The sequence below is a fragment of the Cyphomyrmex costatus genome, unplaced genomic scaffold (assembly GCF_001594065.2).
Source record: "Cyphomyrmex costatus isolate MS0001 unplaced genomic scaffold, Ccosl1.0 scaffold628, whole genome shotgun sequence".
NCBI lineage: Eukaryota > Metazoa > Arthropoda > Insecta > Hymenoptera > Formicidae > Cyphomyrmex > Cyphomyrmex costatus.
In genome coordinates, this window is record NW_017280187.1 from 25,838 (window position 1) to 42,940 (window position 17,103).

The 17,103-nt window shown below is 33.3% G+C and overlaps 1 protein-coding gene across 1 annotated transcript in view; it reads left to right on the forward strand.

Moving 5' to 3' along the window:
- The window catches only part of LOC108779803 (uncharacterized), a 19,070-nt gene extending 6,011 nt beyond the window's left edge, over positions 1–13,059 (forward strand). Inside the window, exons 4-5 of the mRNA XM_018547308.1 lie at positions 2,399–2,527; positions 12,766–13,059. Coding sequence (XP_018402810.1) covers positions 2,399–2,527; positions 12,766–13,013 — 377 coding nt within the window. The 3' untranslated portion in view covers positions 13,014–13,059. The remainder of the gene's footprint in view (positions 1–2,398; positions 2,528–12,765) is intronic.
- Positions 13,060–17,103: the final 4,044 nt, after the last annotated feature.

Here is a 17,103-nt window from a genome sequence, read left to right on the forward strand (position 1 = left end):
GTACATAATACAAATAATTAAAAAAGAATTAAAAAATTAAATTAAAAATTTTTTTTGGTTGGAATATTCCCAGATAGACAAATGTATGTACGTAAACTTTATGGCAACTTCACTTTTATATTAGAATAATTCAATGCACAATATTGCAGCAACATTTAGTAAATCGGAAGACGAAATATCATTACGCAAATATAACGTAAATATGAGAAACAAAGATGTGATTTTGTTTTTCTCATATTTGCATCATGATATTTCATTCCCTGATTTACTAAATATTGCTATTTCATCGTCATATGAATATTGTTCTAATGTAAGAAAAATATTACCGCAACATTAGTTTCAACGATATTTCATCATCATATGAATATTGTTCTAATGTTAGAAAAACATTACTGCAACATTAGTTCCAACGATATTTTATCCTTATATCAACATTGTTCTAATGAAATAAAAATATTATCGCAACATTAGTTGTAATGATATTGCAACTCCATATCAACATTACTGAAATCTCTAAATGTACGTCAAAGTTTGTTTACGATAACGTTATATACAACGTTAACAACTACATATTCCAAAATGTTACATGTTGTTAAATATCATTTCAATAACGTTGCTGGAATATTATTTTGCTTACTGGGTTACAAGGGTAGGACCAGGTGACTTACCCTGGGATTTCAATCCCAATTTTTTTGGTGATTCTAGAGGTGAAAAAAAGGCCCGTGTTCCGGCGTTTGATTGAATAAGTCTTAGTTTCTGAGTAATAAATTTGTGAATATTGGCCAGATCCGAAGCGCGCCGCGTCGCGCTGTATGAACCTTCCCGGTAGCGATGCTTGCAACCAATGCAATTGGCTCCATGAGTCAGACGCTTGCCTCGTAATTCGTAAGGTCGACTTTGGAAACGTCAACAAAATAAATATGTTTTCCCTCAAACTTACGGAAAAATAAATGTGTATGTGGTACTCCTTCATTTATTCATTGTACAAACTGTAAAAAATTTATATGCTTTAAACGTTTTTATGATGTTTATCATCCAAGTAATTGTGCCGCATCGAAATAATTGAATTTGAATTATGTAATAATATGTATCAGTATCATTAAGGAGGCTCTATCGGTATTCCGACGTCAAATGAGGACTACGGAAAAGTGTGGAAAAAACTGCTTTTAACACTCATAAATCTTATTTCTAAAATTATAATTTTATTTAAGATAACTGTTAAATTGATTAATTTGAAGTGTACACAATGTATATTATTTATTAAGTAAAAAATACAAGGCTTGATTGAAGAAAGTAGTAACCTCTGAGGCTCTGAAGCGCATACGCGTGAGCTCGCGACAGCAGAAGCGTTATAACCTGTACACTTTTTACAACTTCTTTATTAAATATCTCATTCACTTTTTCGGCAACGTATTATTTTTTTGCTTTAAATGATAAACGAGATCCTACACTTTCATATATCAGTTTTTTATTTACTTCTTGACACATTCTGAAAAGATATATCTTTATAACTAATGAATTTTTCATATCCCCCATAAGGACATGTGTATTAATCGGACTTTTCAAAAGCGTTTTTCATGAGTTTAAAGTCGGCAACCCTACCTAAAAACTTTACCTAGGGCTTCAGCTACTTTTAAAGAACAATATTTATATTTTTTCATATTTTTCTAGTCACCTTGCCCTAACGATAGAACCTCCTTAAAATAATATTATTCAGAAACTAAGGCCTATTCAATCAAACGCCGGGACACGGGTCTTATTTTTTCACCTCTAGAATCACTAAAAAAAATTGGGATTGAAATCCCAGGGCGAGTCATCTGGTCCTCCCCTTGTTAGTTAAATTGACAAGCAATCACAATTTTTTATGCTTATAGCATCTTATTGGATCTTAATAATATGTCGAAAGACATAATTAAATTTTAACCGAAGTAATGTTGAAATAATGATAAATCTAAATCTATAAAAAATAAAATTGCGAAGAATATCACGAGTTGGCGTTTCGTCCCGGTTTCCACTAGTGGACTCATCAGTAAGGCATTGTAATGGAAACCTACCTTAGACGCCTGCGTAAGTTATTAATCGAGATTCTATATAAAGCGACATACGCGTATCTCAGCACTTGCGAGAAATTTTGCGAACATCGATAGACCTCTGATGGCGGGATGACGTAGTATTATTTCTTTGCAATATTTATCTAAAGTAGGAGAATGCTGAAAAACTATCAGCGTCACGATTTATGGGGGGACTACATACGCAGTATATAAAATTCACACAATTATAATAAGCACTGTGATCCAGCTTTGACCGTAAATGGCTTTCTTCTTCTAGTTTATTATTGTTTATCAATTATACGGTCCTAAAAAGTTTCTAGTTTTAATAATTTGTTTTTTAATTACAGTGTACCGAAGAAGCCGCGCAGGGGAGCGGATTCAAAACGTTAGATTTATACAGTTCTTGAGGCGGCTCTCCAATGCCCATTATTATTGGGGACCACGGAGAAGGGGCAGCAAGAGGGGCAACAGAGGCAGTTATAATAATTAATTATTATAATAATTATATATAAATATATATATAAATAAATAATATTTTTTGGAAGATACTTATCATATTTATCAAACCACCCTTTATCACAAAAATAGGTGTTATTTACAGCTTGGTTGATAGAGCATTATATTACCCCCTCCTCACCGCGCGTGGTCCAAATGCCACTCGAGCGACATTTGACCTGCGCGCGGGACAGTGAGGAGAAGGCGAAGGCGATTCGAAAATCGACCGAAAGTTACGTACAGTTTATGTATGTTTACTTTGAACTGTCACCTTTAATTAATAAAATATCAGTTACTTTTCGTGGTAATATATGAGGGAGACAGTGGAAAGCGAAGACGATTTGAAATACACTTTATGTATGTTCACTTTGAACTGGCACCTTTAATTAATATTATATCAGTTACTTTTCGTGGTTCACTTACAATTAGATGAAAAGGTTTAAATTTTTTAGTATCTTTTTTTGAACATGGCTCGAACTTTTCATTTTTATGTATAATTTTTTAAAAATATTTAATGATATAAAATATAAAAATAAACAATAATTATATCTAATGATATAAGATATTGTTGGTGATCATAAAAAAATAATTTAAAAATACTATAGAACGAAAGAGAGTGAAATACGGCGAAAGAGAGGGGTGGTGGGGGTGGGTGATGAGGGAGGGGGAGCTGGAGGTCCAGCGGATCGAAGATGGTGGAGGTGTGAGTGAAAGGTGAGAGGAAATGTTAAAAAGTTACATATTTCGGACGGACAGACAGACAGACAGAGAAGGAGGGTCTTTTCTTAATTTTTCATTAAAATCACCACTTTTCGACCGCTTGTATCTCCAGAACGACTTGACCGATTTAAAATTGTTTTGGCTCAAATTACTCGTGGCGATGCCGCCTTTTAGGACATATAACGTTCGATTCAAAATTTTTTATATTTTAGTAGTTATGCACCTCCCAAAAATGGACTTTGGTGGCTCGGGATAAGAAACTTATTGTAGTGTCTCTCAGTTTTTGAACATGGCCGGAGACACTACCGCGTCTTCAGATATACGAGTACTTTTCACATGTATACATATAAAACTTGCGGACAAAATTTGACACTAACCAATTTGACACATAAGAAACACTTACATACAATGTACAGATACCTTCGTAATTTTATGTTCCATCACAGACATGAAATGTCTTTTTATTAAAAAATTAAAAAATCAAATTAAAATCCATGATCTTATAACTTTCGATTGGTCACTCAGTACGTACTAAAATACACATTAAAGCCGTCGTACACAAATTGACACATAAATACATGAGTAAATAATATAAATATAAAAACGAATTAAACTATAAATCCTCAATATATTTTATTATGTTGTTAAATAAAATCTGCATCTTTTACAATTAAAAATACCTACTTTTTACTTTTACATAAGAAATTAAATTAGTAGAATGGCTTCAATATGCACTCTAGTACGCACTAATATATACGTTTAACCGAATTTGTTATTTATTAAATCGGCTGGGTCCACAACCTTTAAGAGGCCGTAAGCCGTAATAAAACCGTAAAAAATTGACCAATCATAGTTAAATGCGAGAAAAATAATTCTCTGTGATTGGTCAATTTCTTACGGCTTTACGGCTTAGGGCCTCTTAAAGCGAGATTGTGGACCCAGCCTAAGACATATCGTGACGTCTTCTGTAACGGAATCTTGCGTAATTATGGAAAAGATCAAGATCGGAGAAGCATTATTATATGTACGACAGCCTTATCCTTCGATCCATATTAGGAACCGCTGTGAGGCCTTTTATCGATCAGCGTAATCCCCACGGAGGTGACGTCACACCAGTCAGATTCTCTTTCCCCTCATATCGAAGGCGACTGTCTGGTTTCGTCGACGTTTCAGAAATGAGAGAGGAAGTCCGTCGCCCCGTAAAGAATCTCACCTGGAGATATAAGAGCGACGACATTGACATACTTCAGCAACAACCTCGACGATCTCGTTAGTTGTGATCAGCATCCATTATTCCTCTCTTTTACTATTGAATACATGAGATACTCAAAGAAATCCTTATTGAGTCCTTGTGTGAGGTCGTGACAAAAATTATCTTCTCGAGAGAAACGTATTTAAAACAGTAGAAGAAAAAATAGGGCAAAGAGCCAAATAGTTAAACGAACAAATTTAATTCAAAAAATCATGATGTACAATATAATTAAAACAAACTCCAATTGGATCATATTCAATGTACAAAAAATATATAAAGTATTTTGAAAGTTTTATATATAACAATAGATCGAAAACAAAGACGCAACAAACATAATTACTCGCTTCTTAAAATTCTTCTTAATACTATGTAAACTAAATTTCTAGTCAATGATGGTGTCGTAGGATAATTAATCTTGTCAATTGTAAAATAAAAAGATGTAACGTGTCCAATAATAAAGTTACAAAGTTATAAAACATACAATGTTATAATAAAAATTAATTAAGAAATTTTGCAGCGATAGGAAGCGACTAATCTTGTTAATAAGGTAATGAATATTTAACATTTTAAAAGTTTAGCAAGTTCGCCCATAAGGGTGGCTTCCGATGTATGAATTCGATCGGGGTATTTTTTTATTTATTGTCTAGCATGCAGAGGGACCTCTGTGCAAAAGGAGAAATGGGAGAAATCATTCTACGATCTTTGAGAAATTTTTAAATTGTTTCGAGGGTGGTTTTTCACCATTAAGAGTGTCTTCCGACACATGTGTTCGATCGGGATGTTTTCTATTTGTTTTCTGGCATGCAGAGGAACATCTGTGCCAAAGAAGAAATGGGAGAAATCATTTTACGATTTTTTAGAAATTATTAAGTTATTTCGAGGGTGGTTTATCACCCATAAGGGTGGCTTCCGACGCATGTATTCGATCGGGGTATTTTTTATTTATTGTCTGGCATGCAGAGGGACCTCTGTGCAAAAGGAGAAATGGGAGAAATCATTCTACGATTTTTGAGAAATTTTTAAGTTACTTCGAGGGTGGTTTTTCGCCCATAAGGGTGGCTTCCGACGCATGTATTCGATCGGGGTATTTTTTATTTATTGTCTGGCATGCAGAGGGATCTCTGTGCAAAAGGAAAAATGGGAGAAATCATTCTACGATCTTTGAGAAATTTTTAAGTTGTTTCGAGGGTGGTTTTTCGCCCATAAGGGTGGCTTCCGACGCATGTATTCGATCGAGGTATTTTTTATTTATTGTCTGGCATGCAGAGGGACCTTTGTGCCAAAGAAGAAATGGGAGAAATCATTTTACTTTTTTTTAGAAATTATTAAGTTATTTCGAGGGTGGTTTATCACCCATAAGGGTGGCTTCCGACGCATGTATTCGATCGGGGTATTTTTTATTTATTGTCTGGCATGCAGAGGGACCTCTGTGCAAGAGGAGAAATGGGAGAAATCATTCTACGATCTTTGAGAAATTTTTAAGTTGTTTCGAGGGTGGTTTTTCGCCCATAAAGATGGCTTCCGACGCATGTATTCGATCGAGGTATTTTTTATTTATTGTCTAGCATGCAGGGGGCCCTCTGTGCAAAAGGAGAAATGGGAGAAATCATTCTACGATCTTTGAGAAATTTTTAAGTTATTTCGAGTGTGGTTTATCACCCCATAAGGGTGGTTTCCGACACATGTATTCGATCGAGGTATTTTTTATTTATTGTCTGGCATGCAGAGGAACCTCTGTGCCAAAGAAGAAATGGGAGAAATCATTTTACTTTTTTTTAGAAATTATTAAGTTATTTCGATGGTGGTTTATCACCCATAAGGGTGGCTTTCGACACATGTATTCGATCGGGGTATTTTTTATTTATTGTCTGGCATGCAGAGGGACCTCTGTGCAAAAGGAGAAATGGGAGAAATCATTCTACGATCTTTGAGAAAATTTTAAATTGTTTCGAGGGTGGTTTTTCACCATTAAGGGTGTCTTCCGACACATATGTTCGATCGGGATGTTTTCTATTTGTTTTCTGGCATACAGAGGAACATCTGTGCCAAAGAAGAAATGGGAGAAATCATTTTACGATTTTTTAGAAATTATTAAGTTATTTCGAGGGTGGTTTATCACCCATAAGGGTGGCTTTCGACACATATATTCGATCGGGGTATTTTTTATTTATTGTCTGGCATGCAGAGGAACCTCTGTGCCAAAGAAGAAATGGGAGAAATCATTTTACTTTTTTTTAGAAATTATTAAGTTATTTCGATGGTGGTTTATCACCCATAAGGGTGGCTTTCGACACATGTATTCGATCGGGGTATTTTTTATTTATTGTCTGGCATGCAGAGGGACCTCTGTGCAAAAGGAGAAATGGGAGAAATCATTCTACGATCTTTGAGAAATTTTTAAGTTATTTCGAATGTGGTTTTTCGCCCATAATGGTGTCTTCCGATACATGTATTCGATCGGGGTATTTTTTATTTATTGTCTGGCATGCAGAGGAACCTCTGTGCCAAAGAAGAAATGGGAGAAATCATTTTACTTTTTTTTAGAAATTATTAAGTTATTTCGATGGTGGTTTATCACCCATAAGGGTGGCTTTCGACACATGTATTCGATCGGGGTATTTTTTATTTATTGTCTGGCATGCAGAGGAACCTCTGTGCCAAAGAAGAAATGGGAGAAATCATTTTACTTTTTTTTAGAAATTATTAAGTTATTTCGATGGTGGTTTATCACCCATAAGGGTGGCTTTCGACACATGTATTCGATCGGGGTATTTTTTATTTATTATCTGGCATGCAGAGGTACCTCTGTGCAAAAGGAGAAATGGGAGAAATCATTCTACGATCTTTGAGAAATTTTTAAATTGTTTCGAGGGTTGTTTTTTCGCCCATAAGGGTGTCTTCCGACACATGTATTCGATCGGTGTGTTTTCTATTTGTTTTCTGGCATGCAGAGGAACATCTGTACCAAAGGAGAAATGGGAGAAATTGTTTTGAAAAATTCGTTCCAAGAACGTTCCAAACTTCAATCAGCTTATAATATTATATATTCCTGAGGAACGGATATTTTGCGAAGAATGAATAAAATATTTTAAAAGAATTTGAAACAATACACATATGCTGATAGCGCCTTTAGACTTAAAACCAGGGTTGAGAAGTTAATGTTTTTTTTTAACTGAATAAAGTTAAAGTTAATGGCTTTACAAAATTAATAAAGTTAAGTTAAAAGTTAAAGGAATAAAAAATTAAATTAACGTAAGTTAAGTGATCAATATTGAATTAACTCAAGTTGAAAAAAAAGTTAATTTCGAAAAAAAATATTTTTTAGATCAAAATGTCCTAATTTTTCTTAAGCCATAAGAAATTGATCAATTAAATTTGAATACGAGAAGAATTTGACTGTAATTAATCAATTTCTTATGACTTAAGGCTTAAAAAACTTATTGTAGATCCGGAAAGGTTTATGACATACCTACGGCATAACCGCATAAGCCAATTAGAGGGCTGCATTAGCATCTTAAGAAATTACTTAAGATGGTCTTAAAATATGAATATACGCTCTTAGGACGGAATCCACAGATGTTACTCAAGATTCGAGATGGTATTAAACTAGTGCATGAACCAATCAGAGAGCCGTATTAGCATCTTAAGACATTCCTTAAGATTCAGACTATGTTCGGACTATGGATTCCGGCCTTAGTCTTATTATGATATATCTTATTAATTTTCTAAGATATTTAAAAAAGATAAAAAATTTTTTTAACTTAAAAAAATGTTAAAGAGTTAACGTTTAAAAGTAACTTAATTAAAGGGAGGTTCTCATCTAGCGACCCGAAAATAAGGTAATTTTCTTGAATTTTTTTCTCATGGTAGGATGTAAATTATCAATTCTAGTTTTTTGGCACATATTTATCAAGTATTTAAGTACAAAAATAAATTTTTTCGACGCTTAATATAGTGAAGAAAATGTTTTATGCGTGCTGCAACGTGACCGTGTGAAAAAAATGTTGGTTGATTACAGCCAGGATTGCGGTCGAACGGATGATCTAAAACGAAAAAACCAAAAATTTTCTTAAAATATATGATATTTGTTGGAGCTTGATCCTATAAAATCGAAAAAATATCGAAAATTGAAAAAATGACATGCATTTGAATTTTAAATGTCGTTTTTTACATTTTTGTTCGCTCTTCAAAGTGCTATAAAAAATCGAAAAAACATGAAATATCAGTCGCATTTAGGTTCATCCTCCAATAAATTTAATTTACTTTAAAATAAAAAAAAATTTGACCCGATCCGTCAATTAGATCTTGAGAAATCGTGGCTACAGTTTTGAAAAACAGTATTTTTCAGAAAACGCGTTTAAAGTTTTGATAAGGGTTTTCTTACATTTGACCACTAATTTGAATGCAACGCCTGCACCAGCAGTTTTTGAAAATTGCACGTCACAATTTTTACACTTCACAATCGTGCTGACAATGAGAAAAGTGAAAACATTTAAAAAGTGCAAAATCACATAATTTTTTTATTTTTTCGTCAATTTTAGTTGATTTTAGTGTAAAAAGGTGGGTTCGCTTTTTGTACAACTTTTTTTTTCAGCCAAACTTTTTCTGGCGTTTATGGGGGCTTATTCTACACATAATAAGCTATCAAAAAACGCAAAAAAAATTTTGACATTTTCGGATCGAGTTTCATGAGAACCTCCCCTTAAGTTAAAATTTAATGCATTTAAAATTGTTACATCCCACTAAAAATCCCTCTTTCTTCATTATTATAAATATATGATTCACACATTTTCTTTATCTTATTTCTAGTTTGGTATTTCGTCTTAGTCAGATATTCTGTCTCCATTATATCTATATTTCGTAACTGTCCCTTTTATAGAAGGGCCTATCTTAGTTCATAAACATTCAAACAACAGATGACTCACGCTCGCATACTCTTATGCGTCACGTAGATAAAGAATATCTATTTTATAATCTTTTTCCTTCGAAGGCCTTTTTCTAGAAAAATGTTAAACAATAGCATATATGCCTAATAATTAAGTAGTAGTATATGGTAAGATCCTTCCGAATGCGAGGATGAATATCTTTTATTTTTCCTTTTCTTTGTTTTGTCTCTTATTCTTAATGAAACTAAAATCCAAGAGTCATAATATATAAAGTTATAAAATATTTTAACCCAACTTAAAATATACAACATTAATATAATTTAGAACATGTCGTTACATTTCGCCTCGCATAAGGATATTAGTTAAGGAAAATCGAACTTTTATAAATTATTAAAACTCTCGTCTACTAAGATAAGACTAGACTCGTAGTGTCGGGAGTAGGGCTTACGCGGAGCGCTGCTCCCTTATCGTAAGAAAACAAGCGCGAGCATAGGTTCCACCAAATTCTAAAGAATCTTGATTGGTCCTGGACGGACACTCCCACGTTCATTTTTTAGTATAAAAGAGCTGCGAAAAGCAGGAAAACTGCCAGTTGTTAGAAGAAAATTCATCATTATACCATTAGTCAGTTAAGCCAGTTGTTAGAAGAAAATTCATCGTTATACCATTAGTCAGTTAAGTCAGTTGTTAGAAGAAAATTCATCATTAACTAGTCAGCCAGTCGTCAGAAGAAACTCTTTAGTTGGAACTATCCTCACGCTTCGCATCTAGACGTAGGTTATTTCTCCTTTTGTGTCATTTATTTTTTTATTTTGTACTTAATAAACAGAATATAAAAGTTATTCAGCCGAAACCGAAATCTCAACTCTGCGTCTCGTCTAGTAGTACATGAATATCCGAGGAGTTGCTAAGACTGTCGCTGCCAATAGTGTGGCCCCCGTCCTAAGCATTTTTTCGGAGCATTCACAAATTATAGAGGACTGTGTTGTGACTGTCGCTGCCAATGGCGTGGCCCCAGTCTTAGACATTTTTCTCGAAATTAGATAATTTCTTTCGCGTTGCTTCCATGCCTTCAAAAGGTGGACGAAGAGAAAAAGAGAAGAGATTAAGGTTCCAGATCAAAACAGCCTTTAATAAAAATCACGATCCTTTTCCTTATTTCGAAAAACTAGCGCGTCTACTAAACCATAATAAACCATTAGATCCATCTCCCGAACGCAAATATATCCTCAGCCTATTAGAAATTAACCTCACCTTTCCCAATTATAAAACCATCCGAAAAGGCGATCCACGCAGGCTCGCCTACAAACTTCGCGAACTCTTTGGGACCGGGTTCAAAGTCACCCTTCCTAAAAACTATCCTACCCTTCCTCCTGAACATTCCTAATCGCACATCCTGACCTCCAATCCCAGGGTAAATTGCTTAAATGCATTGACCCAAAAATAGGAGAGAATTTCTAAAACCACGACGTTCCGTAACAAAATTAACTAAGTTAAGTTAAAAGTTATTAATTTTTTAACTTTTTTTTTAACTTTTAACGTTTTAACCCTTTCAGGGGCACATTTTTCTTTCCACTGAATTTGGTTGAAACTCGTTACTCGGGGGTTTTCGGGGTCGCTGAATATGAATCTGATGTTAGTTTTGAAAAATTCAAAATGGCGGATCCAACATGGCTTACATGAAAATTGTGAATCCAGTTATTTTTCTTTTCCAGTTTTTTTTCAGTTTTTTTTTTGTTTTATGTATAATAGTATATACAATCATATAAATTTATATATGATTATGTATGATCTATTTTTCTCTGGGTTGTAAATAAAAATACTGATGAGTATGAAAAGGCTTCCATTTTGTACAGGTCATCGGACAATGAATTGTCAAGTACATAACTCGTATACAAGCGTCTTCCATTTATATACTCACCGTTTTGAATCCTCAAAATCTATTTTCATTTTCGTATTCATTGACCTCGAAAACCACCAAGTAACTTTTTTCAAGCGAATTCAGTCGATTTTCAGTTTTTTGTCCGCCGTATTGGACCCGCCATTTTGAATTTTTGAAAACTAATATCAGATTCATATTTAGCGACCCTGAAAACCCCCGAGTAACTAGTTTCAAGCGAATTCAGTCGATTTTCAATTTTTTGTCCGCCATATTGGATCCGCCATTTTGAATTTTTGAAAACCGACATCAGATTCGTATTCAGCGACCCCAAAAACGTATAAATAATAACTTTCCCGTATGTGTTTGTACGGAATTATGTTTCACAAATGATTTTGTTTCAAAAAATGGTAATTTTTTGGTATATTTTTGTTTATAATTAATTAACTATAGTATTTTAATACGTGCAATATCTTCCATTCGATAAATAAATGCCTTGACTATGTAGAAAATCAATCACGACGTAAACAACATGAGAAACTGATTTTTAAATGTGAAAAAACTAGCTGATAAAAGGTGGGTCGCTGGGCGACCCACTGCGACGCAAAGGGTTAACTAGTTACTATACCCTGCTAAAACTAACTTAGTTAAAATCTCTTTTTTCGTTTTCATGCATATGTCTGAATAATCTTGAAAATAGCAGTGGCTGCATTCCGTAGAAAAAGCTGCTTTGTAATTGTTGTAAAATTCTTTATTTCTTTAATATGATTAGTTTACATTCCAAAATGTCTTTCGAGGAAAATCTTACTCGATATAATAAACATTACATATATTTTTATTGTATAATTCGAAAAAATAAAATTTTTCTCAGAGAGAAGACGTTTTGGAATGTAGTCCTACATCCAGTCTGAAGAATTATAAAGTACAAGCCTAATTATATTTAAGAATTCTACAACAGTTGCAAAGCTGCTTTTTCCGCTGAACGCAGCCAGTGAATCGCCATTAAGAAAAATTTACGCTGGATTACTAGTAGTTTTGTAATAGTATAATCCAGCCGAAGCGTGAAATGTGTTTACTCTGTTTATCATCTAGTCAAACAAAACAAATCTACGTCAATAAACAATATTTATAATATATATATTATTTTACATTTCCTTTTTTATAATTACACAGAAAGTTCAACAAAATATATAATTTATGTATTAAAGTTTATATATAATTCCTATTTTCTAAATATTGGGAGTACAAATTAGTTCGGTCCGTTTTCCAAAAGATGGCTTCGGCTGTTGTGGTTCATAGTGATAGCTGATTTTGGCGGTTTCAGAGAGGTTAGACATCAGCTAATAATATTCAGTTTATATCGCTTTGAGTTTCATACAAAAACCTTGATTTTTACTGTGTTTGAAATGTCGAATTTTGTGTTAACCAAGCAGCATTTACGGGAGTTTTAATTTTCTGCTTTATTTGGAAAAAAAAGTGCAGCTGAAGCCCATCGAATGCTTGTCGAAGTTTATGGTGACACTGCTCCAACTGATAAATCATGTAGGGAATGGTTTCAACGTTTCAAGAATGGAGATTTCAGCGTTGAAGACAAGCCTCGCTCTGGACAACCAAAAAAATTCGAAGACAAAGAATTAGAGGCATTACTCGAAGAAGATCAGAGTCAAAAGCAAGAGAAGCTTGCAGAATCATTGGGACTAACTCAACAAGACGTTTCAGAGTACGATTGAGAGCCATGAGAACACATGGGATGCATTTTGAACACAAAAAAACGGACCGAACTAATTTGTACTCCCAATATAATTTACATTATAACTAGGGAATTTGAAAGAGATTTCTGATTATAATTTATTAACATGTACTCAACATTATTGTAAAATCCTAAATTTTCTTCAGAGCTCATAAAAAATCAGTATCTGTGCAACTATTCCTTTTTTCCAATTCAATTTTCTAGTTCGACGTGGAAAGACTTTTCGGCGATGCTCTAATTCACGTGAGCGTATACGTCGAGGCGAACAGCAAAGAACTGTATATGTCGAATGTGTTGTGTACGGACGAATACGGGGGGCGTACAGTGACGTTGCCGTTCCATTCAGACGCGAGAACGCAATTAGTGACGACGCGAGGCGCCGAAATAGCGTCGGCGTCACTCATCGCGAGACTCGGTTTCAATACCGTAAAAGAATTCTCTCGTGACGACGCATACAGTCTTTTAACATTCTCGGCTGGATGACGCGTCTCGGAGCGATCGCCAATTTTCGACGGACGCAATGCAGGAAGAATTTCTAATCGACCATTGTCGAGATATTTATAGGAATCTATATCTTCTATATACTGATCGCAGTTTCATCAATTTGATTTATGATTTTTGAAATTGATAATCACAGATATGTGTGACTATTACGTATGGCAATGCTAACATCTTTAATTTATAAATTGGCGCTTTGACGAATTTTAATACTCTCGAAGAAGTTTAATGTCAAAAATTATTTTAACCTTTACAGGAAATGACGATTTTGTTGAAATATATAAAAATTTAACTATATATGTAGATACAGATTTGAAAATAATTTTGTTGGATTATCAGAATAATTATGTAGAAAGCTCAAGCATGATAAACAATACTGCAAAAAGTTTTGACATTCTAGCAATTGAACACTTTACATAATTATTTGTAATTTAATAGTCCTAGAAATTTCTTTTCAGATCTGTATATCTATAATTAAATGTTTAGACATTTTAGCAAAATTGTTCTCTTTATATACAGAACAAGAAAGCCAATATAATGGCACGGTGTCATATTTTGGAAGAAAAAATACAACGAAATATAAATTACAAATCTTATTTAAAATAAAAAAATTTTCTTCTAAAGATTAATGTCTTTCAATTAAAATCTTCATTTACGACGATTGCAATCTTCTCATGGATGGATCATCGCGTTAAACAATGTCTTGCCGATCATCTGATGAGTTATTGACTCGAAGAGACCTTTTAATTCGGTCTAATTGAACGATCAGCACCGTAAAAATTGTATCCGCCATTGCATCTGATTGTTAAAAGGTCATCTTGATCCTTTTTGTTTTCAGTTACTGACACGAATGTTCATTTTTTTATTCATAATTGTATTTAAAAACAAAGTTTAAAGGTTTTAAACATTAAAACTTTCATCTCGGAAAAATTATAGGAATTATTACATAAAATGAAAACTTACTTTTACACACATCTGTGATTATTTTACTTTCATTCTTCTTATATCAACCATAAATAGATACGAATAATTCTGTCGAGACGCGTGCGTGGAATTTACGAGATTGTTCTTTCGCGGGGGTCGTTTATAAGGAAACGATTGCGCGAGTTTATTAGTCATGCTGGGTTGCGCGGGCAATGATGATTCGTTTTGTATCGTTCTCGCCTACGCGCGGTCTTTATATGAACAAATTCTAAGAGCGAGGCCACATTCTCGTGTGACGTATTATTTGTTTTAATACGAAAATAAGTCCACTCTCAGAGTATAGAAAGTCGACACATTGATCTCAATGAGAATTTTCTCGACAGAAAAGAAGTCAATTTTTTTAAATTTGGCAGGTTTAGTTTTTTACCCAAAATATCAATATTTAGCACGTTTTTCACCTTTTCCTCTTCTTAAAAATATATCAGAGCGTATATCTATCATCAATATACTCACATAAACGACCATGAATGTATGTACATTAACTAGATATCTCAAAATTATTGTAAATAATAATATCTAAAAAAAAATCGAATCTTTTTTGTTATATAGAAAATTACGTTAAATTCTTTTAAATTTATCAGCCGTCAAATCTAGTTTATCCGAAGAATTAATATCTAGTACGTTTTTTCACACACCTTTCTTTTCTTGAAAAAATATCTGGGCCCACAACCTCGCTTTAAGAGGCTGTAAACCGTAAAGCCGTAGGAAATTGACCAATCACAGTAGATTATTTTTCTCACATTCAACTATGATTGGTCATTTTCTTATGGCTTTACGGCTGAGGACCTCTTAAAGCGAGGTTGTGGATCTAATCTTACATAAACGACTTCGAATACATTAAATGTCTCAAACTATTTTTAAAAAAGCAAGATAATCAATAGGCTCATGTAAATAAATCCAAAAACAATATAATAAAATGCCAATGTGAGCCGACATAAGTTATTATAGAAATAATATTTCTAATAAAATCAAGAATTTTTTAAAACATTTACCTTTTATGGCTTATAGAAGCATAAACAAACTCAATAAATTCATAAAGGTCCAGAGGGACGTATTGCCTCAATTCTGCCAATCCGGTGTAGTATACAAGATTGATTGTAAGGACTGTGATGCGTTTTACGTTGGGCAAACAAGCAGAACGCAGAAATCATATCAACAGAAATACGACGCAATATTAGGTTATTAGGTTATTACACAACATCATACTGACATATCTCATGAATTTGATTGGGATGGTGTACATATTTTAGACAAACAACAGATTTTAAATGAAAGACTGATATCATATCAGAGATGATACATGTTAAAAAACAAAAACTAGGCCTGAATTTACAAAATGACATATTTTCATTTGGTCCTTTATATACAGATTTATTTTCTGAGACGTAATATGCTTCTATTCTAAAAATTTATCTCTTGTCTATGTATTATTTTTATTCATGTATATGGTATTGTCATTGAGGTACATGTTCTATTGTTAACTGTTTCTCTTTATTTTATTTCACATTTGTCTGCCAAACAGTTAATATCTTGTTTAATAACTTTCTTTTAAATTCCATGTAAGTGAACTAAATTTTGATATCAATTACTTTTATAATAATTGTATATTAATTTATTCACAATTGTGCCCACACAGTAAACTGAACAGTATAATGGAACTTGTACAATTTACTACATTGATAACAGACTAATCTTGACAATATCATGTAAGTTAACTCATCAAAAAAACTTTTCGTTAACAAATTATAAAAATATACTCTTTTCGTTCTTTTTCTTAATTATTTTTAGTAAATCTAACAATTTGATGATTAGAAGATTCGACTTATTCCGACACTATCACCATGTTATGTTTTATATGCGCTATTTATTATAAATGTAAGTAAATTCTTATATTTAATCATTTCTTTGTACTGAAGAAGACCCGAACGAGGGTCGAACCGTATACGTTTTATTATTCATTTTGAATAAATTTTAATATATACACACTAATAACTTGTATCGACTCACATTGGCATTTTATTATATCTAATGTGTATTTTTAAATAATAACATCTAAAAAACGGAGCAATCTTCTATCGAGGGAAATTACTGAGCTGAATTCTCTTAAATTTGTTAGCCGTCATATTTAATCAATATTTAGCACGACTCTTTCGCCTTTCTCTTTTTTTCTTAAAAAAAAAAAAAAAAAAAAAAAGTAGTACAAATTAGTTCGGTCCGTTTTCCAAAAAAATGATCGTCTCTAAAAACAAGTCATTTTTTCGAGATGGAATTCGAAAATTGCCTGAGAGATAGGAAAAAGTAGTAGCCAGCGATGGACAATACTTTAATTAATCTGTTCATCCATTTGTTTTGAAATGAATACGTTAATTAATGTCTCAACCAATGTCTATTTTAAACAATGATATCTAAGATCAGGGCAATCTTCTATCTCATGAAAAATTATGTTAAAATATTATTAAGTAGCGGCGCGAACGTCCGTAAACAGTAAAATCGATCGCGTTTTTTCATCCGCGCAGGAAGTAGGTGGCGACGCTCCGCCATTTCATGTCCGTCAACTTTCCGCTAACGACCCTCCTGCTATTTGGCGA